This window comes from Coptis chinensis, chromosome 3, assembly GCF_015680905.1.
Source record: "Coptis chinensis isolate HL-2020 chromosome 3, ASM1568090v1, whole genome shotgun sequence".
NCBI lineage: Eukaryota > Viridiplantae > Streptophyta > Magnoliopsida > Ranunculales > Ranunculaceae > Coptis > Coptis chinensis.
In genome coordinates, this window is record NC_141458.1 from 92,989,991 (window position 1) to 93,016,398 (window position 26,408).

At 38.9% G+C, this 26,408-nt stretch overlaps 1 protein-coding gene and 1 long non-coding RNA gene across 3 annotated transcripts; one reads left to right on the top strand and one right to left on the bottom strand.

Annotated features, from left to right (window-relative positions):
* LOC147511703 (uncharacterized) lies at positions 1 to 25,167 on the top strand. 2 transcript variants are annotated; one of them, XR_015219489.1, is made up of 5 exons: positions 1 to 1,076; positions 12,707 to 12,792; positions 12,956 to 13,654; positions 22,717 to 23,576; positions 24,386 to 25,167. It is a non-coding gene; the product is annotated as an uncharacterized LOC147511703 (long non-coding RNA). The 2 variants fall into 2 exon arrangements; XR_015219488.1 differs by lacking the exon at positions 24,386 to 25,167 and having other exon boundaries at positions 22,717 to 23,769.
* LOC147511704 (mitogen-activated protein kinase kinase kinase 20-like) lies at positions 775 to 2,865 on the bottom strand. The gene has a single exon (XM_086603378.1). It carries the CDS (start codon positions 2,348 to 2,350, stop codon positions 1,253 to 1,255), a length of 1,098 nt encoding a protein of 365 aa, XP_086459504.1. The 5' UTR covers positions 2,351 to 2,865; the 3' UTR covers positions 775 to 1,252.
* Positions 25,168 to 26,408: the final 1,241 nt, after the last annotated feature.

A 26,408-nucleotide genomic window follows, 5' to 3' on the forward strand; every position in this document is an offset into this window, starting at 1 on the left:
TTATCATACATCAGAAACAACTCCTCTGCATACAACTTTATAAGCAAATTCTACACCTAACTCCTTTGTCAGAACCAGTTCATGTGACAACACATTCAAACTCAGTCCAGCAAACTCAAAGTTCCTCACCTTCATCTGAATCACTTCCAACTCAACCTTCAAATCTTCCAGCATCTCACATTTAACAATCATCAACTCAAACAACTTCAATTCACACAAGATCAAAGAGTCGCATAACAAACCTATCATCAGATATAGTCCTCCACAAAAGTCCAAGGCTACAATTCATCCTCTTCCACAAGCTGTATTATCTCAAATGAAAGATTCACCTACAACACCAACTTGTTATTCAAAAGCAGTAAAGGATCCTAAGTGGAGAGAGGCTATGGCATTAGAGATCACTGCATTACAATAAACAGGTACTTAGAAGTTAGGAGTTAGTTCCTTATGATCCAGTCAAAATATAGTCAGAAATAAGTGGGTTTTTAGAATCAAGTATAGGCCAACTGGATTAGTAGACAAATTTAAAGCTAGATTGGTGGCAAAGGATTAACAGAAAGGAATCGATTATATAAAAACTTTAAGTCTAGTTGTCAAGCCTCACACAATAAGAGTCATCCTTTCCTTGGCACTACCTACCTATCATCGTTATCATCTCCTGAACATAGAGGAAATCAAACTGTGATGTTTACTTACAACAACATAATACATAGGGAAAAAAGTTGTGGCAGAAGATGGTTTCACATGATACAAAAGCATCGATAAAGCTAAAAGAGTAAGGCAACACAATACTTCAGTAATGTTGTATTAACAGTTAAAAGGAAAGTACATGGTGTGGAGTTACAGCCAGATGCAAGGTAGCTTTATAAAATAGCTCTTCCTTTTATACATATTCAACATAATTATTGCTATGAATTATCTTAAATTTACATGTCAGTAAATTTATAATTAATAATCTGTATCAGGAATCTTGCACCTATGCGACCATAAGGCCTGCCCTTCCACCAGCATCCTCTCTCTATTTTCCGAGTCTTCCTTCACCACATTGCTGCCTGATCTGCTGCCGCAATGTTAAGGTCAGGAGCTTTCTGTATAGATGGCAATACAAGTTTTTTTGGTGATGATTTAAAGTTGTGGAACACACAACTACTTCTGCATACTTAACCCGGTCTCAGCTCCTGTTGCTGCCCAAGCCTCCCTGTAAACACTCTGGTCTTGTATGCTTTCCCAGCTTCTTGCCTCCTTATTGTTGTCAATAGCATGGGATAAAGGACAGAGTAGCAAAGTTAACCTCTTTGACTTCATTTGCTATTCTCCTCTGCTTTCCAACCTCAAACTGCGTGTCTTTACTTGCATCTTTAGGCCTGTATATGGCGTGAAGACTACCAAAGGAAAGCCACCAGTCGTTAGGCACCAAAGGAGTCATTGGACGCAAAACTTCCCCTAATGCTGCTTCCCCTTTTCTTACTTCTTCAACCGCCTCTTTCTCGATATTATCCTCTTTTATCTCATCTGTTATCTTTCTCTTCTTTTCATCTTTGAGTTTTAAGTCCTCAGTAGATGCAGCTACCCTGTACGTGGCATTAGTACTACTAATGGATATCCACCACTTAGGCTGCAAAGGGGTCCTTGGAGACAGAATAACCCCTTGTTCTGTTTTCCCTCTGCTTTTTTTTTCAGCCCCGTCTTTCTTGTTGTCGACAGCAAGGAATGGGTGACTGAGTAGCTCGTCGACACTCCACCTATGTGTTGTGTTCTTTACCAAACATCTGTTCACAAAATCTCGCGCTTCAGTTGAAAGACTACTAGGTATTGATGGCAGTTCGTCACTATAGCCAATTCGACTCATGAGACTGTCCTCAGAATCATATTCCACATCAAAACTCCAGGCATCTTCTCCTGTTAGCATCTCAAGAACAACAATCCCTAATGCCCATATGTCAGAGTGAGGCTTGTATTCATTACGACAAATCGACTCTGGTGCCATGTAGGGTGCAGTACCCGTTAAAAAAAGTGGTTCATCATCCTTCTTCACCTCTTTATCTAATCTCTCCGCAAGCCCAAAATCGGTTATCTTGGGCACGATATCAGTCAATGAAGAGCCAGAAGAAGAAGAAACCAGGAGGATATTATCTGGTTTGATATCACGGTGGACATACTCATGTTCATGAATATATTTAAGACCTTCAAGAATCATCGGAGTGAAATACTTGACCTCTGCTTCAGGTAACCCTACGCCAAAATCACTATAACACTCTCTAATTCGATCTCCTAAGGTACCTAAGGGGAAAGGGCGCATATTCGAGAAGCACATTGAAGTAGGCGTGCCCATTCTCAACGTTATCATCATCACTATAGTGGCCAATTATGTAAGGGCAACCTTGAAGCTCCATCAATATGTCGCTCTCCTTCATAAGCGCTTCTGCCTCAGCATACGCAGTCGACTTCACCGCCATAACAGGTGGGAAACCGCTTGTTTTCTTGGTTGGATTTGTGTATGCCAAGTGCACCATGCCGAAACTACCATGGCCAAGCATCTTTCCCCTCCTCCAGTATTGATTTTCTTGAAACATTATACCCATCCTCTTCTTCTCTATACCAAAATTGCGTTAGGTGTTTTGTGCCAACTTATTTCAAGTGTGTTTTCAGTTGTACGCACACCCAACGAAATTGGAAAGTCTTATAACGAAGCAGGGGAAACGCGTGAGGAATAAAAATCTGATTCGAATTAGGAAACATAGAAGAGTGAGAGATATCAGGAGACAACATTTGAAATAACGCGTCAGGGATAGTTTCTATTTTCATGAAGAATGGGTTATTTTTGGAAATAGCATACTCGGAAGCTTCGAATATGTCAAGTTTTAATGGACTCGGATGTATAATTTCGGACCAGAAGATTTCGATATATATGTGAAATTTTACACATTTCAGAGTCGGTAAAAATTTTACATCCTATAAATCGGTACGGTTAACGATATTTTCAATAATCAGTATATTTTTAAATGTTTCTTAAACATGTAGGTACACAAATGTATTAACCCCTTTTATACACACTAATCTTACATGTCTCTGATTTCTATTGATCAGCTAAACCCTTTTGGGTTGCCTACGTACCCCCGAACCCTTCTCGGAGGATCAAGCTATACCGTAGTTCTCCTCCCCCTTTTTCTCTCTCTTTCTCTCTCTTCCTTTTTATAACTCCTTTTCTCTTTTGTAACTTCTCCTTTCATCTGGTTCGTTGATCTCCCTTTTCATCCTGTGTCCACTACCTCTCCATGTGTCGCTCTGGTCTTCTGGCAGTTAGGGTTCCATGAACCTGATATACTACAATATATTCTTTCTTTACTATTTCGCATCCGACCCACTTGCCATATATAACTTCTCATGTCACGAATATGACCACTACAGATTCCCCCTCTCGGGTCCGTCGATGAAGACGGTGGACCCGAGAAGACCTTGATCTCTCCTGTAATCGTACTTGACTTCCAAACCTGCGGTACCATAGGACTTGATCTCCCATTTTTTATTTGTGTATTCCTCTGACACTAGTCGGATAGTGCGAAGGGCTCATCCATCCGCGGTCTCTGGCAGTTGGGGGTAGCTCAGTTTTCCCCCAGGTTGATTCCATGAAGACTCATCCCACTACCATTCTGCGAAGGGTCTCTTCCCCTTGGCACTCACTCTTCACAATCCATCATCATGCCCATGAAAAGTCTCAACCCAGCTATCAACTCTTCTTCATATAACCCACTACTAAGCCCACAGAGGGTTTATTCCCTTTCGCTCTCCCTCTTCAAACTCAACATATTGCCCATGAAGGATCTCATCCCCTTCTCCTCGGCGCTCTGTAAAACTCCATATCATGTTCGCGAAGGGCTCATCCCCTCCATTTCTCTTTTGTAGAACTCAACAATATATCCGCGAATGATCTCAACCCTTCGCTCTCATTCGCAACACACAACCTCTCCGTAAGGGTCTTATCCCATTCTCCTCAACACTCTGTAAAACTCCACATCATGTTCGCGAAGGGCTCCATCCCCCCCGCTCTCTGTGGTCACCTGTGAATCTTGAGGGGCAGCTCAGTTTGCCCCCCAGTTTGATTTGGACGTATAGTCTGCGAATGGCTCATCCCCCCGCTGTCTTTAATCAGCTGTGAAGCTTGATGGGGCTGCTCAGTTTCCCCCCAAGTTTGATTCGGACGTATAGTTCGCGAAGGGTTCATCCCCCCGTTGTGTTTGATCAGCTGTGAAGTTTGATGGGGCCGCTCAGTTTGCCCCCAAGTTTGATTCGGACGTATAGTCCACGAAGGGCTCATCCCCCCCGCTGTCTTTGTTCAGCTGTGAAGCTTTATGGGGCGCTCGGTTTGCCCCAAGTTTGTTTTCGGACGATAGTCCCATGAAGGGCTCATCCCCCCTACTGTCTTTGGTCAGCTGTGAAGCTTGATGAGGCCGCTCAGTTTGCCCCAAGCTTGATTTGGACACTATGGTCCACGAAAGGCTCATCCCCCCTGCTCTGGCTTCGAGGCAACTCATTTTGCCCCAAGCTTGATTCGGACACTGCGGTCCATGAATGGCTCATCCCCCCTACTCTGGCTTCGAGGCAGCTCATTTTGCCCCAAGCTTGATTCGGACACTGCGGTCCACGAATGGCTCATCCCATTTCTGCGGCTTAGATACAGCTCAACTCTATCTCTTCCCACACAAGAGTAGACCAAGTATCCTCTAGTAAATATATGCAGACAAATTCTCAAGGCATTAAGAAATAATAGTGTACATGTATATAACTCGGTGCAAAGATATCATGCCCTTAATGTGACCTGTAAGTCACCACTACATAGTGATACCAGTAGACTCCGAGGTTCCCCGTATAGCTAGTACGGGGCTCGACCCAGTCTTACTCAATGCTATATTATGCAATAAACATTTAATGTAAAAAGTAAACTCTTTGATGAGAATATAGTGAATGAAAACCTCCTTGTTTTCATTCATGGTCCACGACCACATAAATCGAATAGGTTCATGGAATGCCACGAGGTTTGGGACAACCCCAACTCTATTCCCACATATATCTCTACCAAGGATGGGGACAAGACTTGTCTGCCCCCAGTGCAACACTGGTTGACGACTGAGTCACTATTCTTTTGTCTATTATATACATGATGGTAAAATAACAAGTTACCTGCTGCGGTATGTGTCTCTGCACTTCTTCTGTAATCACCTTACCATTCCCGCGTTGTTTGGACACGAGGGTCCGCGACGCTTAAAGTTCTGGACACGAGGGTTCATGACATTTAAATATGCATTAATAGTTGTGTACCTTTTGCCAACTCTCAATAGAGACGTTGTAGACTCAATAGAGAGCTTATGGATGCCGGAATGTCACCGTATAAATTGCTGAAGGAAAGAACAAGACGCTCAAGAGCACCAAAATTACCAATATTGCTTGGAACACTCCCAAATATCTGATTACACGAGAGGTTAAGGTACTTCAGACTAGTACCCAAACTCGTAAACCGATGACAAACTTCGTGATTTTGTTATTGCTCAAATCCAAAGTTTGAAGCATGCTGAGCTTTCCAACAGTGGCTTCAGGTATTACACCAGAGTGCCGCCCCATTCCAGATGCCACTAACTCAATAACACTTTGCTTGTCCAGTTCTACAGTTTCATATATGAATGCAAACAAACTCTACTTCTTTTGTCTCTTCTTGACTCTTGAGAATATGAGATGCTCCGAACTTATTTTATGCCCGTAAAGCACTGACTACAGTAACTAAATTGAATTCTACTCTCTTCTCAACCATCTCGTTGAAAAGACCCATTGCTTTAGTAGTCTTCCCATTATGAGTATAGCAACCAATCATAGAGCTCCATGAAACAATATCTTTTTCATCCATCAGTCCGAACAACTTTCTCTGAACCCGACTTCGCCCGTACGTATTCAACAAGGAATTAACCAAAGACAAACCAGTATTAAATCCCATCCTAATCACAAACCCATTAACAGATTTTCCAGTCAAAAGAAATCCCGATTGTGCATAAGCAACAAGAGCGCTAACAAACGTCACATTCAGACCCAATCTTCTTCTCACACTTGTTAACAAACCCATGGATCGTTCTTCCCATTTCAAACTCCAACAAACCCGCACAAGCTTTAACAACGATGGGTATAATAAAATTATCAGGCATTTCCATCATCGACTCCATCATCCCCATTTCGAAGTGAATTAATCATATGCTCACCTTACTTAAACACACATACCAAACCATGGCTTATCAGTTTGGCAACATTAGCAAAAGGAGACACCTTTTTATGGTTTTTGTTGACCCCCAAATAGCATCCACGGCCTCCCTCTTCTTCACCCATCTGCTCCACTTATCCACTTATCTATTCGTTCCCCACAGACGGCGCCATTGTATTAACCCCTTTTATACACACTAATATTACATGTCTCTGATTTCTATTGATCAGCTGAACCCTTTTGGGTTGCCTACGTACCCCCGAGCCCTTCTCGGAGGATCAAGCTATGTCGTAGTTCGCCTCCCCCTTTTTCTCTTTTTCTCTCTCTTCCTCTTTATAACTCCTTTTCTCTTTTGTAACTTCTCCTTTCATCTGGTTCGTTGATCTCCCTTTTCATCCTGTGTCCACTACCTCTCCATGTGTCGCTTTGGTCCTCTAGCAATTAGGGTTCCGCGGACCTGATATACTGCAGTATGTTCTTTCTTTACTATTTCGCATCCGGCCCACTTGCCACATATAACTTCTCATGTCACGAATATGACCACTACAACAAATATCGAGGCATGAGAGCGAATCACAGATTTTTCAAATCCACAATATACATAGTGCATGAACCACTGAGGGGGGGATTGTGGAGGAGGAAAGTAATGATGGAACTAGCAGTGCCATGATAGAAAAGGAGTTTTGGCATGCGTGAGTCTCTCATATGCACTGCTTACACAGCCATAGAGTTAAATTTTGGTCGTGTGATTCACAAGCACATTACAAGTGCCTTTGCCACTGGTGTACATTTTTATGCGCACCTGCTTGGAGCTAGGACACTCGCCAACATTATGGGTGCCCTCTGCATCCCTTAGCGTGCATCCTTAACCCGTGTTATGCTCAACATGAAAACAATGCATTTGAATTAGCCTCGTTAATTACTATTCAAAGCCCTAAAATTTTGTCTTTGTTTCTCAGTCAGGAATGTCGTTCATGTTTGGTAATCTTGGAAGAAAATTTTCCTCAACACTTAAAAGTCCTGTTATGGCGGTTAATAATGAAACTAATAACAACTATTTGAATGTTCAAGCTGCAGAGTATACTCCTAATAATTGTCATGTTGGTGCCTGAAACAATGGCCTTAGGGGTACTGTGCCTACGACTCAACTGGTTGTGCACCCCTCCAGTCGTCCTTAGGGGGCAGGTTGTGGACTTGTGGGGTTCAAACTTGCTAGTGTTATTTGGAAATTTTTCACCTGAGCAATTATTTAAGTCCTTACAAAAACAATATAGTTTGAATTGAATAAAAATCACAACGTGGAAATCAATATACCAGATTACCAGTAGGGAAATATGTTTCAAAATTTACTTTGGAATCTATTAGTTATTAGACTAAATAAGCGTTATGTTGTAGAAATATAACACATTATTATGATGATCATACAACTTTGACGTTCCTTTGGATTGTTTAATGCCTAGTATTTTCCGGTGACAGTTCATTCACCTTACTCTTCATGCTACACTATCACTTTGAGTAGCGAAATATATATATAGTTTGAATGACGGTAGTACTTCAGATTGTATAACAAGTGAATCAGAAAAATGGATTTTGATGATCATATTAGTGCAACAATAAGTTAATATACCATTATTCGAAAGAAAAACATTGCAGTTATAAACCCTATTCTCCTATGATCAAATATCATTCTAAATGTCATCTAAGTGCGTAGGAAGTAGGAATGAAAGAATTGAAATCTTCAAATACTGCTTGTCCTGAGTTTTTGACTAGTAATCAAGAAAAATGAGTCCAAACATATCATATCTCAGAATCTCAATTATGATCTGACTTGCCTTACAACTATCAGAGGTTTATCTTACTTCTAGTTATAAATATGTCAGTACCCTCCACTCTCAACCACTCGTGGCAGACCACATGTCTAGACTACAAGCAGGTCGTGCATATGACCTAAGGTCAGGTCGTCCAAACGACCTAGGAAACGTAACTGCTACAAGCTAGTCAACAACATCATTAATGACAGATCATTACTTCGTAACGGAAGGAGTAAAAGCAATCATCAAGACATTACAAAATATGGATCTACGCCTATAAAAGGAGGCATCTTCTCCATTCTCAAGAGGAGGGGGGGTCACATTCTCTCCATCTCCAACTCAAGCACTCAGAATGAACTACGTCTGACTTGATTCCAGTTCATCAGAGAACTGGATACGTAGGCAACTCAGAGCACCAACCTGAGTTCAGTCAAACATCTTATATAAACCCTATTCTCCGAGATTGTAAAGTCATGCCTAAACTGTACCTCCACATTGGCGCCGTCTGTCGGGACGTTTTCTTGAGAAAAAACATTCACACCATTTTCTCAAGCCCATGAAACTTGGTAAAATCACAAGGGAAGAACAATCAGCATTCTTCCATTCAACTATCAATGGCAGTAAGCGAAAAGTCAGCGTTATAAGAGATAAGTCTACATTCAACTATTCTTCATTTATACTAATCTTTAATCTTTGGATAAGTTCGGATAATCTGTGCACACTTCTATGTTGCAAGATATACTTTTTACTTACAGATCACTTGCAGTCGATCCAGTACCAACCCGAGGGCAGCAACTACCACCATGTCACATGTTCCTTTACGGCGAATCGGTGACAATACAGATCCAGGAAGCCAACTTATAGGTTGCTCCTTACCAGGTCAACTAAGGTGTTCAACCAATCTCAAACAAAAATTGCATAGCATGCCAATCTATGGACCTATATCAATTAGGAAAAATGCACACCAACACACAGAGCTATATCAAAACCTCAGCCAAATCTCATGCAAAGACCTCCTCCAGGTCGTCCTCAGCATGGTCCTCCTCCTCCAGGTTGTTTTCAGCCAGGTCATCCTCTGCAGGTCGTTTTCAGCTAGGTCGTCCTCCTCAGGTCGTTCTCAGCTAGGTCGTCCATCAAGTACCACCTAACAGTGTAGGCACCGCCGAGATCTTTCCGAATTGGGGCCGCACGCGTTATTCTGACAACTATAGCCAAAGTTATGGAAAAATACCAAAACGCATCTAGCTAGGTCGTCCATCTCTAGGTCATCCTTAGCCAGGTCGTCCATCATATCTAGTGACAGTGTACAAGCCGCCGAGATCTTTCCGAATTGGGGTCGCACGCGTGATTCTGACAACTGTAACCAAAGTTATGGCCAAAATACCAAAACGCATCCAAACTTATCCCAATTCCTCCGCCAGGTCGTCCTCAAATCAACATAACTACCATGGAAGCACAACTACAAGCTCTGGTAGATCAAGTCAAGTTCCTCTAAGAATCATTCACCATGCTCCAGCAAGAGAACCAAGCTATGCGCGAGCAAACCACTTCCAACACCAACAACGTGACTCCAGACGCCATTGACAACAATGCGGTCACAACCCTCATTACAACCACTAATCAATGCCTTGATGATCTCACCCAACGACTGGACAAAATAGGCAAAAAGCCAGCACAGCCCAGATCATTTAGAAGATGCTCCAGTCATACAAGACGTCACCATTCACCACAGAAGTCAGGGACAAGCAGCCTCCCACTAACAACCATAGTATCATCAATGTGCAATCTGACAATTCAGCATCATCTGACTCAGATCCTCCTGCATCACTCAGCCAGGTCGTCCTCAGATCAGCTCATCCTCAACTTAGGTCGTCTTCAACTTAGGTCGTCCTCAAGCCAACTCATCATCAGATCAGCTCATCTTCAGCTCAGGTCATCCTCAGATCAAGTCATCCTCAAATCAAGTTAGAGCAGGTCTACAACCTAGAAGAAGTACCAATATTCCAACTATCAGAACAAACCTAGTGAGTCGATCGAATTGCAAAATGGAAGCTCACTCCCTTGCAGTTTATTGCAAGCCAATCAATCTGGGGGCTAGCCACAACTACCATCTCCGAACTGGGGCTAGTCATTGCCATCTAAACATGTTCAATTCAGTTATCACGCTCTATGCACCTCCAGACTTACTACCATTAGTTTGTACTCACTCTTTGGTGTTAGCACAAATTTTTTATAGGCCAATCAAGCTCTAAAACTAGGGCTAGCTACAGTTACGCCAATTCAAGGCTAACTATCAACCATAGTGACGCCCCCAAAAGGCTAGTTATTAACGAATCAGCTTGACGCCCTGCTAAGGATCAAGTTCAAACCACGCACTACGATGTCAGATTGCAATCAAGGATGCTCAACGGGAAACAACCATAGTGATGCCCCCAAAAGGCTAGCTATCAACCATAGTGACGCCCCAAAAGGCTAGCTATTAACTATAGTGACGCCCCCAAAAGGCTAGCTATTAACCATAATAACGCCCCCAAAAGGCTAGCTATCAAACATAGTGATTCCCCCAAAAGGCTAGCTATCAACCATAGTGACATCCCTAAAAGGCTAGCTATCAACGAACCATAGTGTCGCCCCCAAAAGGCTAGCTATCAATCATAGTGACGCCCCCAAAAGGCTAGCTATCAACCATAGTAACGCCCCAAAAAGGCTAGCAATCAACCATAGTGACACCCCTAAAAGGCTAGCTATCAAACATAGTGACGCCCCCAAAAGGCTAGCTATTAACCATAGTGACGCCCCCAAAAGGCTAGCTATCAACCATAGTGACGCCCTTAAAAGGCTAGCTATCAAACATAGTGACGCCCCCAAAAGGCTAGCTATCAACCATAGTGACACCCCCAAAAGGCTAGCTATCAACGAACCATAGTGACACCCCCAAAAGGCAAATCAACTTAACACCAACGCCAGGGTTAAGCTTGATTCAACTGTAATTACCACTCAAAGGCTAATTATCAGCTAAATCCAATCTACGAACTACAATCCACGACTACGACCTAGCACATCAACTCGATCAAAGGGGCCACCAAGAGGCCCACTACGCACTACGAGCTACGAACTATGATCTACGCACTACGAACTTACAATCTACGCACTACGAGCTACGATTTGCGCACTACGACGTACAACCTACCACATCAACTCACAACAAAGCTCTAAGCAACAAGCGACATCCAGCCTACAAACACATAAAATTCAATTCGCAGCAATCTCCATTTTCAACCAAATAAGACACGCAGTCTCCTTTATTATCTTTCTTTACACCACTATTCTACAAACAGTGATATAAAGAAAGGGGCTATGACGATTCTCCACTTCAACCACCACTTCGGGCGGACCACGCGTCCAGACTACAAGCAGGTTGTGCATACGACCTAAGGTCAGGTCGTCCAAACGACCTAGGAAACATAACCGCTGCAAGCTAGTCAACAACATCATTAATGATAGATCATTACTTCGTAACGGAAGGAGTAAAAGCAATCATCAAGACAACACAAAATATGGATCTACGCCTATAAAAGGAGGCATCTTCTCCATTCTCAAAAGGAGGGGGGGTCACATTCTCTCTATCTCCAACTCAAGCACTCAGAATGAACTACATCTGACTTGATTCCAGTTCATCAAAGAACTGGATACATAGGCAACTCAGAGCACCGACCTGAATTCAGTCAAACATCTTATATAAACCCTATTATCTGAGATTGTAAGGTCATGCCTAAATTGTACCTCCACAAAATATATACTAAACGTAACAATGAAAATTGACTCTTAATTCAAATACAGAGTATACGATTTACCTAGACTTATAGATCAACTCGAGATATCTCATGAACTATACCAAGATTTTAGAATATGGTTTTGATAATGAATAAAATCGCTTAAATAATTTGATTATAATAGAATAATAAAGAATAATTGTAACTGACACACTTATATATGAGGATGTCGAGTCTCTAGTTGGTATATGGAAGTAGTGGAATCTGATTTATTTTGAGGGAAAAAAGCTTACCATTCATAAGTACTACATTCGCACACATGTGAAAAATTACTCGTAACTTGTCAAATCTCAATTAGTAGAGTACACCATAATTAACATGGACGTTTAAATTGAACCAACCTTTTTTCTATCACTAAATACCCTTGATAAAATATTCAAACAAATTATTCAATGCCTTTAAGAAGGACTACTTGGTCATTTCAAAATTTACTACCATTTATACCCTTAAGATTACATAGTACCTTAAGGACGTATGTGTAAATTCAAGTCGGAAATCAACTACACGCCACTATTCAATTGTTTGCGGCTTAGCCTTCACATTAATTGCCAAATTATTACCATTTATTCCGAATTTAAATGCAAGGAAACCAGTCGTCTCCCTCTTATTTTGAATTTAAATTATTACCATTAATACACTTTATTATCCGATTGATTAATGCCGACTTTATTGCAAGGAAACCAATAGTTGTTTTCGCCTTCTCTTCTCCCTCTTCATATGCCCCACTTTCTCTCTATCTCTTTCTCTCTCTCTCAAATCTCCCAATCATTCTCAATTTCACATCTCAAATTTTTATTGATTGGTTGATTGTTTCTTAATAGATTTTAGTTGCTGAGCTTTTGGGTGGATGAACTCCAATATGTTGTTCTTCGATCCTGATTAGAGGCAACAAACAATCTTCGAGTAGGTATGATATATTAAAGTGTTTTTGAGTTCTCATTTGAGTCGTTGAATATGCTTCAATAAACACAGATGTCCTTATGCTTCTTTATGTTATATAATATTTCTTTTTTATTTTTGTCACTGTTTATTGTTTTGATGAATGGAAATACATTGCTTGAATATTGCAGAGCCCGATCTCTTATAGCAATGTTCTCAATATTAAGGGCAAGGTTGGATTCTTTGTAATAATGTTTAGTGGGCTACTAATACACTCCTGGAAATGTATTGTTGCACAATATGGTGTCTTATTAGCTTTTCTGTTGCTCTTCACGGAGATATGTGGTATGTGCTATTACTAGAATCCAATTATTATTGCTGCATTATATTTGCCTTTAAATTATCTTGAATTTGCTTTTAACCGACTGTTCAAGTTACTCTTCGGACAGTAGAATATGTTATTTTACTTCTTCTGTAGTGGTTTATAACACTCCCTGCGTAATGCAGTGATTTTAGTCACGAAAAGCTCAAAATCAAGTCAAGGTCATTTTTTGCTTATCAATGAAAAACATATTCTTTCGATTACACATATTAATAATACTGTAGAATACTCATTTTAATTGTTGACTGATCAGACCAAGTACAATTAGCAGTGATTAATGAGTTGTGAAACCCAAAGCTCACATACTTTTTATGTTTGCCTCATTGTGTATTGATCTTCTTAGTTCAAACAGGTATGTTGATGTAGTCATGACAATACCCAAAGGTACTTTTTATGTTTGCCTCATTGTGTATTGATCTTCTTAGTTTCCAATGTGTGGAATGAACTTAGGATTCAACAGGGAGCTCATAGGCCTTGCCATGTACTTTGGGTTGGCTCGTGTGCCAAGGTATAGTTTGCTTCTGTTTAATTAGATTTTGTTGAGCTAGTTAAAATCGAGTACATTGATTGTTGGATAATTAAGAATGTCAATTTTGCTAGTCATGGTGTCATTTTACAGATGTTGACTGTAGGTGTCACACCCCAAATTTCGACAGAATTCGGAAAAATATTATTTGTTCCCGACTCTTCGATCTCCGAGGTGTGACGCACTCTCAACTCCCAAAAACCCATAAACAGTTTAAATAATGCGGATAATTAAAAACCAGTAAAAATTTCAACTTAAACAAAAGTCATCTCCATTACAAAAATTTACAAATGAAAATACAAAAACATTGTCTAGACTGAAAATCTATATCACCTTAAGGGAAAACAAAATACATCCTGAAATACAATGCTAACTTAAAACCACAAGCAAGCTGACCAACCTTCTTCAACACTAAACCTGTCAAAACTTATCAACTATGTTCATTGAATGAACACCCGATAAGCAAACATGCAAATCGGTTGACATTATAAACAATCTTTGGTGTGAGTAGTCCTAAAATACAACATATAATATACATATATATACACAATCCATACGGCAGTTAGTTCCTCCACCGAGGCGCCTTAACTTTTAACAACTAATACAACATCCTTAAGTACAATAATCTAGGCAGGTAGTTCCTCCATTCGAGGCCTTTAACTTCCCACTAACCACACCACAAACTATATGCATCATAAATAAGGCATGTAGTTCCTCCATCGAGGCCTTTTAGGTTCTAACTAAACAAATAACCAACATATTACCATAATTATATTATTTAAGGTTTTCTTTTGTGTCCCCTAAAATCACGTCAGATCTATGTCTTACCTAGTTTCCTAGCTACCATAATCGCTACCCAACTTAACATGTACATCCACATGCCTCCCCTTATATAATGTACCACTCCGTGCGTAACCACCCTGAGCGGGATGCCTCACACCAGGTAAATCCTCACACGGAAACCATTATATAAGTAATGCCACTATTCGGCATAAAATATCGCGTGTCTCGTTCTATTTTGCGAACGGAATAATCAAGCCACTATTCGGCTACGATTGCCCAACACATAGGTCAATCAACATCTTATATATACAACATCTTATATATTCAACATCTTATATATCACATACGCCCACACAGGGCAGATCACATGAGTTGTGGTAGTCAGGTTCTAGGATTTTCGTTACGTAATTTATTCAGGTGTCATACATTTATGACTCATAAATATTCCACTATATCACGTGCAGGTCAAATACCTTATTGCACTAAACCACAATATTTAGAAATATCTTAATTATATCTCATAACCAATTTCATTCTTTCACGTGCCAATACATTATTGCACTACACCACACTCCCGTAGGCAAATATTCACCAATACTATGCTACCCCATAGTAGCATCTCACATATATAATAATGGATCGTTTATATAAATTTCTCCAAGATATTGTATTAATATTAATATCCCAGCATATTATATCATGTTACAATGCTTCAACGTATCACATACATTTTTATTATAACGTATTAGGAATATAATGTCTCATAACATCTCAATATCGTCACGCGTCAAAAATACACAACATCAATGTCAAATCTTTCTTAGATAATGACAACCAAATTTATACAAGCTTCCACAGCATTTTATTACTACCGTTGTCCATATAATATACGACATAAAACGTAGCACAATTAAACAGTCCACAGTTCACAATCAAAGCCCAATATATATGTTTTACACACTACTCACGTCAAACCTAATTAGATAGTGACAAACAACGTTATATAATGTTCGACAACATTTTATTATTATAATAGTCCATAAAATCAAATATGAGAAAAATTGGAAAAAGTCAACATTCCACAGTCAACGGTCAAAGGTCAAAGTCAACAGTCAAAGTCAAAGTCAACATGTCATGGTCAAAGTCAAACTGGCATGGTCAAAGGCAAAGTCCAATGTCAATGGTCAATGGTCAACGATCAAAGTCAACGGTCAAAGTCAAAGTCCAATGTCAACGGTCAAAGTCAAAGTCGACATGTCATGGTCAAAGTCAAACTGTCATTGTCAAAGTCAAACTGTCGTTTCCATGTTCAACAGGTTCATGGTCATAGCCATGGTTCATGGCTAAAGTCAAAGTGCATGGCTCATGGCTAAGGTAATGGTTCGGACCCAATCGCCAAGCCCAAATCTTAACCCGAGAAAGTCTAAAAGTTGGAAGACCCATTTAAATCTATTTTAAGTCCTATGGATCGCCCAAGCAATATTAGAAACCGCCCAAAAGGTTAAGTGGTTCGGTCCAAAAATAACTAATGTGGTCCGGGTCCAAAACAACTTAAACTAAAAGAGCCCAAACAAAACAAATAAAAGGTTGGCCAAAACGAAAAAATTTGGATTTCGCCCACATAAAATTAGAGCTTTTGGCGGGGCCCAAGCCCCTGAGCCCAATTCGGTCAACAGTGCATCTTCTCCAATTGCCACCACCGGATCGACCACCGTCGACCTCCACTCGACCACCCAATCAAACCCACCGATTTTAATCCTCCTACAAACCCCTACCACTTTAATAAAACCAAAAATCTCAAATCCTTAAATCTCGATTTACCCAAAACTAGATTCAGAAGAATTTGGACCGCCATTAATGGTCGCTCCAAGCTCTCCATCAACATTCACGCCTCCTCCACTACCCCCATTCATCAATCAACCAACCCACAACAACCCAACATTCATTCATCCATCTTCAATCAACAACAAAAAACAACAAAACAATAAAAATTAAATTCTTGGAGGGCGCCTCAAGCATCGGGTCGCCGCCATGGATGAATTTTCCGAGCTTCAAACTGCCCCAACAGCACTCACTCAAACCCCCACTCACCTCCAATAATACAAACCCACCACAAATCGAAACATCACAACAAAAATTAAATCAAAACAACAGGATTTTGCTCTCTTTTTATTGTCTGGCGGCGATTTTTCAGGCCGACAAAGACACCGTCCAAACTTCCACCAACATCGACCCACACTATTCCCATACCACCACAGTATCACAGTATTTCAATACAGAGAAAGATTAACTGCTTTGAGGCTTTAGCCGCCATTAATAGCCCCATAAGAGTTTCGACAGTTTAACCAATTTTAACAAAGTTTCGACAGTCTATATCAAATCCGAATTCACTCGAGTTTTAACAACTCGACAACACGACGTCGAATCAAAACAATATAATGAACAGTAAAAACAGAAATATTAAACAGTATACCGATATGCGAAAAACTATAAATCCGGTGAAATAGCCAAATAGCTACTCACCTGATTTAAAACCCGACGAATCCTCCGTAGTCCGAACCGTCGCTCTCCAGCAAACCAACTTCTCTCTCTGCCTCCATTTTCATTATTTTTATTATTTTTAAAACCCTATTCTCTAGAAAAATGTGTTTATATACTTGGGTCCGAAACCCAAGCCCAAAACAGACTCGGGCCCAAAAACCAGGCCCACATGTCCCGAGTCCAATCCAACCAATTTTTTTTTTAAATAAATTATTTAATTAATTAATAAATAAATAAATTCGTATTTTAAATACGGGCGTTACAGCTATACACATCTCAAAAGAATCTTGTCCCGAGATTCGGAAGTAAAGCTATACGAACAAATAACGTTGGTTATTAGCTTAGAACATACCCAAGAATGGACGTTGATTAAACTTTAAGCAAGATAACATTTGTATTAATTATTTCTAAATAATACCCGAATATATATCTTCATGCCATTACAAAACCTATTATAGTTTAACTGTCTATATTAAAACAAATTATTACTGTCACTTAAATACAAGATAAATATATCATATTTTTTTAGCATATAGTTTCTTGACACGTAGCAGTCTCTACGAAAAATAATATTCTACCTAAATTAATTAATAATGTGAGGTAAGTTCATCCATGCATAAAACATTATGGAGTATTTCATTATCATGCATAAAAGAAACTTAGTGTCCTGATACACTTAAAATAAAAATCGCTCATGTCATTGATACTATAATAAAACTTTATATTTACTTTAGTCATGCTATCAGAAATATTAAATTTAAAACAACCCTTGAATCCTAATTCATGCTTGCAACTTGATCAAATATAGCACGTATAAAAATAATAATTTTTCATATTCATCTATCAAAATCATAGACTGAAACAAAACAATTAAGAATAAATACTCGACGCTCATTGCTATTATTATTATTACTAATTATTTTAAACGGTGAAAAGATTCAAAAATTAATCTCCATATACAATGACAATTAAAATAAGACTTGTTACCGTATAACAAGAATTTTAAAATTTTTAGGATAATATAAACTCACTTCTAATATATCAGCAACAACAATTTATATCGGCATGAACAAAGTTCAATATATTAATTAAGAACAATTAATCCAATTATGGTTTACAACTACCGAGTATCACGACTAGTTTAATTAATCATTAATAACGCAGCATTAAGAAAACAACCTACACATGCATGTCTTATTGGTGAAATCATATTATCATCATATATACACGGTAATAGTTCATCCATATACAATAATATAAGAAAGCGTGTATACGCAAGTATACACATCTCAAAAGGAAAACACGTGTATACGCAAGTATACACATCTCAAAAAAAATACACGTGTATACGCAAGTATACACATCTCAAAAAGAATACACGTATATTTTATTATATTTTTATTTTTATTTTTTTCCCTATTTATAATTAATCACATCTAACAAATTAATCTCTTATACTTCAAAATACTATTCATCCATTAAAGTGTACGAGTGAGGCGAGATAGTTCCTCCAACACCGAGGCAATTAGTTCCTTATTCAGTACGTCACAAAGCCACCAGATAATACAACTCATTCAATATAGATAAAATATCTTATTGTTTCTTGAATAAAACATAACCCTCAAATACAAAGTTCACAGACAGGTTATCATACTTAATCCATACTCCACGTGAAAATGATCACCAACAACAAAACCACACTATAGCAGTACACATCATTTTGATCAAATATGTTAATAATTAACATATTACACATATAACCACTCCTTATATGATAAGAAAAAATAAAAGCATTTCATATGCACTCCACAAGTAACTAATATAAATATACACATTACACGTACAAACAAATCAAGAAAAATATTGACTCTCTTTATTTCTATATATCTTTTCTTTTCTTTGTAAAAGTAAAACAACTAGCGGAAATAGTTTTGAAAATAATACTTCTTAAACACTACCCATAAACCACGATCCGAGAATCACCTAGACTCACCTAAGTCTAAGCTAACCAAATGCTCGATGCAAATCGTCACACACCCGAATTTCATTGAATTGAAAAACATTATTTGTTCCCGACTCTTCGATCTCCGAGGTGTGACGCACTCTCAACTCCCAAAAACCCATAAACAGTTTAAATAACGCGGATAATTAAAAACCAGTAAAAATTTCAACTTAAACAAAAGTCATCTCCATTACAAAAATTTACAAATGAAAATACAAAAACATTGTCTAAACTGAAAATCTATATCACCTTAAGGGAAAACAAAATACATCCTGAAATGCAATGCTAACGCAAACCACAAGCCGCAGCCAACCTTCTTCAACACTAAACCTGTCAAAACTTATCAACTATGTTCATTGAATGAACACACCGATAAGCAAACATGCAAATCGGGTCAAGATTATAAACAATTAATCTTTGGTGTGAGTAGTCCTAAAATACAACATATAATATACATATATATACACAATCCATACGGCAGTTTAGTTCCTCCACCGAGGCCTTAACTTTTAACAACTAATAAAACATCCTTAAGTACAATAATCTAGGCGGGTAGTTCCTCCATCGAGGTTTTTAACTTCCCACTAACCACACCACAAACTATATGCATCATAAATAAGGCATGTAGTTCCTCCATCGAGGCGCCTTATGTTCTAACTAAACAAATAACCAACATATTACCATAATTATATTATTTAAAGTTTTATTTGTGTGTCCCTAAAATCACGTCGTATCTATGTCTTACCTAGTTTCCCTGGCTACCACAATCGCTACCCAACGCCGAACATGTACATCCACATGCCTCCCCTTATATAATGTACCACTCGTGCGTAGAACACCCTCGAGCGGGATGCCGCGACACCAGGTAAATCCTCACACGGAAGTCATTATATAAGTAATGCCACTATTCGGCATAAAATATCGCGCGTCTCGTTCTATTTTGCGAACGGAATAATCAAGCCACTATTCGGCTACGATTGCCCAACACATGGGTCAATCAACATCTTATATATACAACATCTTATATATTCAACATCTTATATATCACATACGCCCACACAGGGCAGATCACATGAGTTGTGGTAGTCAGGTTCTAGGATTTTCGTTACGTAATTTATTCAGGTGTCATACATTTATGACTCATAAACATTCCATTATATCACGTGCAGGTCAAATACCTTATTGCACTAAATCACAATATTTAGAAATATCTTAATTATATCTCATAACCAATTTCATTCTTTCACGTGCCAATATATTATTGCACTACACCACACTCCCGTAGGCAAATATTCACCAATACTATGCTACCTCATAGTAGCATCTCACATATATAATAATGGAGCGTTTATATAAATTTCTCCAAGATATTGCATTAATATTAATATCCCAGCATATTATATCATGTTACAATGCTTCAACGTATCACATACATTTTTATTATAACGTATTAGGAATATAATGTCTCATAACATCTCAATATCGTCACGCGTCAAAAATACACAACATCAATGTCAAATCTTTCTTAGATAATGACAACCAAATTTATACAAGCTTCCACAGCATTTTATTACTACCGTTGTCCATATAATATATGACATAAAACGTAGCACAATTAAACAGTCCACAGTTCACAATCAAAGCCCAATATATATGCTTTACACACTACTCACGTCAAACCTAATTAGATAGTGACAAACAACGTTATATAATGTTCGACAACATTTTATTATTATAATAGTCCATAAAATCAAATATGAGAAAAATTGGAAAAAGTCAACATTCCACAGTCAACGGTCAAAGGTCAAAGTCAACAGTCAAAGTCAAAGTCAAAGTCAACATGTCATGGTCAAAGTCAAACTGGCATGGTCAAAGGCAAAGTCCAATGTCAACGGTCAACGATCAAAGTCAACGGTCAAAGTCAAAGTCCAATGTCAACGGTCAAAGTCAAAGTCGACATGTCATGGTCAAAGTCAAACTGTCATTGTCAAAGTCAAACTGTCGTTTCCATGTTCAACAGGTTCATGGTCATAGCCATGGTTCATGGCTAAAGTCAAAGTGCATGGCTCATGGCTAAGGTAATGGTTCGGACCCAACTGGCCAAGCCCAAATCTTAGAACCCGAAAGTCTAAAAGTTGGAAGACCCATTTAGATCTATTTTAAGTCTTATGGACTGGCCCAAGCAATATTAGAAACTGGCCCAAAACAGTTAAGTGGTTCGGTCCAAAAATAACTAATGTGGTCCGGTCCAAAACAACTTAAACTAAAAGAGCCCAAACAAAACAAATAAAAGGTTGGCCCAAACAGAAAATTTGGATTTCGGCCCACATAAAATTAGAGCTTTTGGCCCAGGCCCAAGCCCCAGGCCCAATTCGGTCAACAATGCATCTTCTCCAATTGCCACCACCGGATCGACCACCGTCGACCTCCACTCGACCACCCAATCAAACCCACCGATTTTAATCCTCCTACAAACCCCTACCACTTTAATAAAACCAAAAATCTCAAATCCTTAAATCTCGATTTACCCAAAACTAGATCTGTAAAGAATTTCGGACCGCCATTAATGGTTGCTCCAAGCTCTCCATCAACATTCACGCCTCCTCACTACCCCCATTCATCAATCAAGCAACCCACAACAACCCAACATTCATTCATCCATCTTCAATCAACAACAAAACAACAAAAACAATAAAAATCAAATTACTGGAGGACGTCTGGGCGTTACTGGTCGCCGCCATGGATGAATTTTCCGAGCTTCAAACTGCCCCAACAGCACTCACTCAAACCCCCACTCACCTCCAACAATACAAACCCACCACAAATCGAAACATCACAACAAAAATTAAATCAAAACAACAGGATTTTGCTCTCTTTTTATTGTCTCTGGGCGACGCCATTTGTGCCGACAGCACCGTCCAAACTTCCACCAACATCGACCCACACTATTCCCATACCACCACAGTATCACAGTATTTCAATACAGAGAAAGATTAACTGCTTTGAGGCTTTAGCCGGCATTAACAGCCCCGTAAGAGTTTCGACAGTTTAACCAATTTTAACAAAGTTTCGACAGTCTATATCAAATCCGAATTCACTCGAGTTTTAACAACTCGACAACACGACGTCGAATCAAAACAATATAATGAACAGTAAAAACAGAAACATTAAACAGTATACCGATATGCGAAAAACTATAAATCCGGTGAAATAGCCAAATAGCTACTCACCTGAATTAAAACCCGACAAATCCTCCGTAGTCCGAACCGTCGCGCTCCGCCTCTCCCGCAAACCAGCTTCTCTCTCTGCCTCCATTTTCATTATTTTTATTATTTTTAAAACCCTATTCTTTAGAAAAATGTGTTTATATACTTGGGTCCGAAACCCAAGCCCAAAACAGACTCGGGCCCAAAAACCAGGCCCACATGTCTCGAGTCCAATCCAACCAATTTTTTTTTAAAAATAAATTATTTAATTAATTAATAAATAAATAAATCCGTATTTTAAATACGAGCGTTACAGTAGGTTTAGAATAAAATCATTTCGTAGAAAGCTAACTTTCATTTTGAGGTTACTCAAGTTAGATACTGAATTTGCTTCGCTTGGTCCTTCAAATACTTGGTAGTTGGTTCAAAGTTGAAATTTCCACTCTTTGCTCTCAAGAGACCCTTCTTTTTCTACTCACCTTTTAAATATGTCCGGTTGGATTGGCATGCAGGTTATTTGTGAGCATACCAGTCTAAGTGTTAGGACAGGATTGCCATACATTTGGCACAAGAAAGCAAGCAACTCATTTGTGAACTTAAAGAAAGAGTGCAAAGGCATCTATTGGCAAGAAGAAATCATTCCCTTTTTCCAATCTGTTGTACTCCCAAAGGAATGTACAATCATACAAAAATGCTACATTGAATTGTCCAAGCAGGTGAAGGAGAAGCTAGCTGGTCCCATTGACAATTATTTTGAGATAAGCTAGGTCCCATTGAAAATTATTTTGAGAAGCTTGCAGATTCCATGGTTACATATATGAGTTGAAGTTTGGGAAGAGATTGATTAGTGCACTACCACAAGCTGCAGCTCAGCCCACCACCCCACCACCCCACCACTTAAGAAAGAGGTCACTTCTCCCAAGAGTCCAAGCAGGCGAAGGAGAAGCTAGGTCCCATCGACAATTATTTTGAGAAGCTTGCAGATTCCATAATTACATGGATTGAAGTTTGGGAAGAGATCAGTGCACAACCACAAATTGCAGCTCAACCAACCACCCCACCACTTAAGAAAGAGGTCGCTTCTCCCAAGACAAAGTAGAGAAAGCGAAGCTTCGTACTGCCCATTCTTTTCTGTAATTTTCAGTATCTCTACGACAAACCAAGAGTATGTGTTGCTTAATTACTTTGTTATCCTAACAATTTTGCGTGTTATTGAGTTAATCAACATGAACAAATCGGTTATGCAGTTGATATTTTTGATAATGTTGGACTCCACCGAGGAGAATATATAAGACATAGAGCTTGTTGCTTGCCTTTAAGATGATGACAATGACAAATTGCTTGAGGAGCTTGAGCACCACTCTACTATAAAGTAAGAAACAATACATCTTTATGTTGTATGTATCCAGTGTTAGACCATTGTGTTGTTACAATACTTTTACAATTGCTCCACTTTGTTTTCTCTAGATCCTATTCTTTGTTTGTTTCACCTTTAATGAATTGATCTTGGGTAGAACTCTAAAAGCCTTCGTCAACTTTTTGTATTACAGTAAGAGTTTCGAGTAGTTTTTAGAATGTTGCCTTCATAAATAATTTAGTGTATTCAAAACACTTGCTAAGCTACAACTATGTTAAAATCAATTATTGTTTTCAAGTATTTAGGAATAAAGCTAATTCTCTAAAACAGTAAAACACCACCTTACGTGGTTTATTATCAAACTACTCTAACAGCTGCTATAACAAAGGTCAAGTTATTTTTGTGAAAGTAACTTTCCAATTACAATATAATGTCCTTTTTGATGGGGTGTAGCACCTTTGATGAAATAAACAAAGTTGTTGGAGAGAGGCAGAGGCTATATTATCATCGACTTCGAAATGAATGCTTAGTCGCAAAGCAATGAATCGCCAACATTAGTTTGCCGCAAATGCCTATTTGCTAATATGCATATTTACACCATACTCTGATCTTTTTGTTGTTTCACAATTGTACATTTGTATAATCTATTTCTTTGAAACATTGTGTCTATCACAGATACAAAACCTACCTCCTCCTAAGGTTCCATTTGCTACCCTGTTCTATAAATTTGTATTGTTAACACGTGCATCAAATGTGCATGATGCTAGTACTTATAATTACAGATCCTAGTTTGAAGATGTTGTTCTTAAATTCTGGTATGTTAGGTCTAAAGCACGGAGAGTACCAAAGTATCAAGCAATATATTTGGATTCCTCTGAAACCAAATATATTGAAGTTGAACACAGATGAGACTTCATTGGGTAATCCGGGAATGGCTGGAATTGGCATTTCTTACAGAGACAATATGGTAGTTTTCAAGCTTATTGTGTGGAAGAACATTGGCAATGGCACAAGCTTTTGGACAGAGTGTATGGCCATTCTTGAAGGGGTGGAGATTGCAGTATCTAGGGGATGGTTAAACCTATGGGTGGAGACAGACTCTAAGGTTGCTGCATTGGCTTTTAATAGTGGAGATGTACCATGGATATTGCAAGCAAGGTGGTAAAACTGCATACTTGAGGTTCCGAACATAAAGATTATATTACTTTCATTTTCAGGGAAACCAACTTTACTGCAAATAGATTGGCTAAGACTGGAACATCTCTTGCTATTAATGAATGGGTAATTTCTACTCAGATGCCTATTTCTTGTGGATTGTGAGGCGACTAGGCCAGGTAACTCTTATGTGAAAGTGATACAATATTGAAGTGATTGTATTGAAAACACATAATATTAAGGCTTATTGAGGAGCCTTTGACCTCCTAATCCACACACAAGTACAAACTACAATAATATTCTTCTCATCCCTAATTCAGTCCATGGTTACAACTATTTATAAAACTTGCATACTAATTTGCAATTACTACTAACTACCCACTAACACATAATGACCACAACCCACTTACAGCAAGTATTACCCACTACCCCATGCTCCCACACATTTAGCACATAATAGAAAGATTGTCTTGGTGCAAGTGGTAACCAGGTCTTGTTTCTTTTTCTTCTATTCAGAGTTTCAGACTCAGTTCATAAGCTTAATTAGTGCTCATGGCAGGTTCTCAACAGGTAAAATTCTAAACTTGCAGATTTTGGCAGTAGTCAGAAGCTCAATTACTGTGAACCTGGTGTTGGTACTCGCTTGCCTTCCATCAAGATGCACACTCAAACGCAGAAAAATTACAAATACTCTACTTCATATTTTCATGAAAGTAAGAGGCGTAAAAACATTTGTAAATTGTGCGTTATGCTTGATTTCTTGGTAGAAGTGGCTAATAGATAAATCTAGTGAGTTCTGGACTGGACTTTGTACCTTTGTGAAATGGAGGCTAGAATGTCTCTTGTTTGGGCAATAAATCACCTAAACACACTAATGAAGTTGTAAGGGGTGTTGCTTGTGGTGGAGGAGAGACTGAACCATGTCAATGGATGCCTACGTATCCAGAGTGTTTTATGGAATCAAGTCTTCATGGCCATCGTTCTTTGTAAAAGAGAAGTGATATTTATAGATGTATAAAAGTTCTTATAACACAAGGACTCTCACTGGATAAGATTGGTCAATTGAATATGTGACCGGCCTAGGTGCTTAATTGAACCTGTGAGCCATCCGGGTGACCGACTTAACCTATAAGCCGTCTAGATGTCTAACTAAACTTGTGAGCTGTCCATGTGATTGACCAACTTAACCTGTGAGTCGTCCAAGTGTCCAACTGAACACGTGAGCCGTCTAGGTGGCTAACTAAACATGTGAGTCGTCTAGGTGGTCAATTGAACATGTGAGTCGTCTAGGTGGCCAACTGAACATGTAAGCCATCCAGGTATCCATGAGCAGCTTGGTCACATAAACTTACGATTAAGACTAAGTCCCCAATGAAATCCATTAGTAAGTGTACTAATATGGTGGTACACACTTCGCCCCCTCTTTGCCAGATGGAATTTATTCGATTTGGCAAAGAAGAAAGTTACTGAAATAAGAGTTTGGTATTGCAAATGCAAACTCTGCGACTTTGATTGCCTAGAGTTCGTATCACAAACGCAAACCAAGACTTTGGTTGCACAGAGTTTGGTATCGCAAATGCAAACTCTGGGACTTTGATTGCCTAGAGTTAGTATCGCAAACCCAAACCAGGACTATGATTGCACAGAGTTTAGTATCGCAAACGCAAACTCTGCGACTTTGATTGCTTAGAG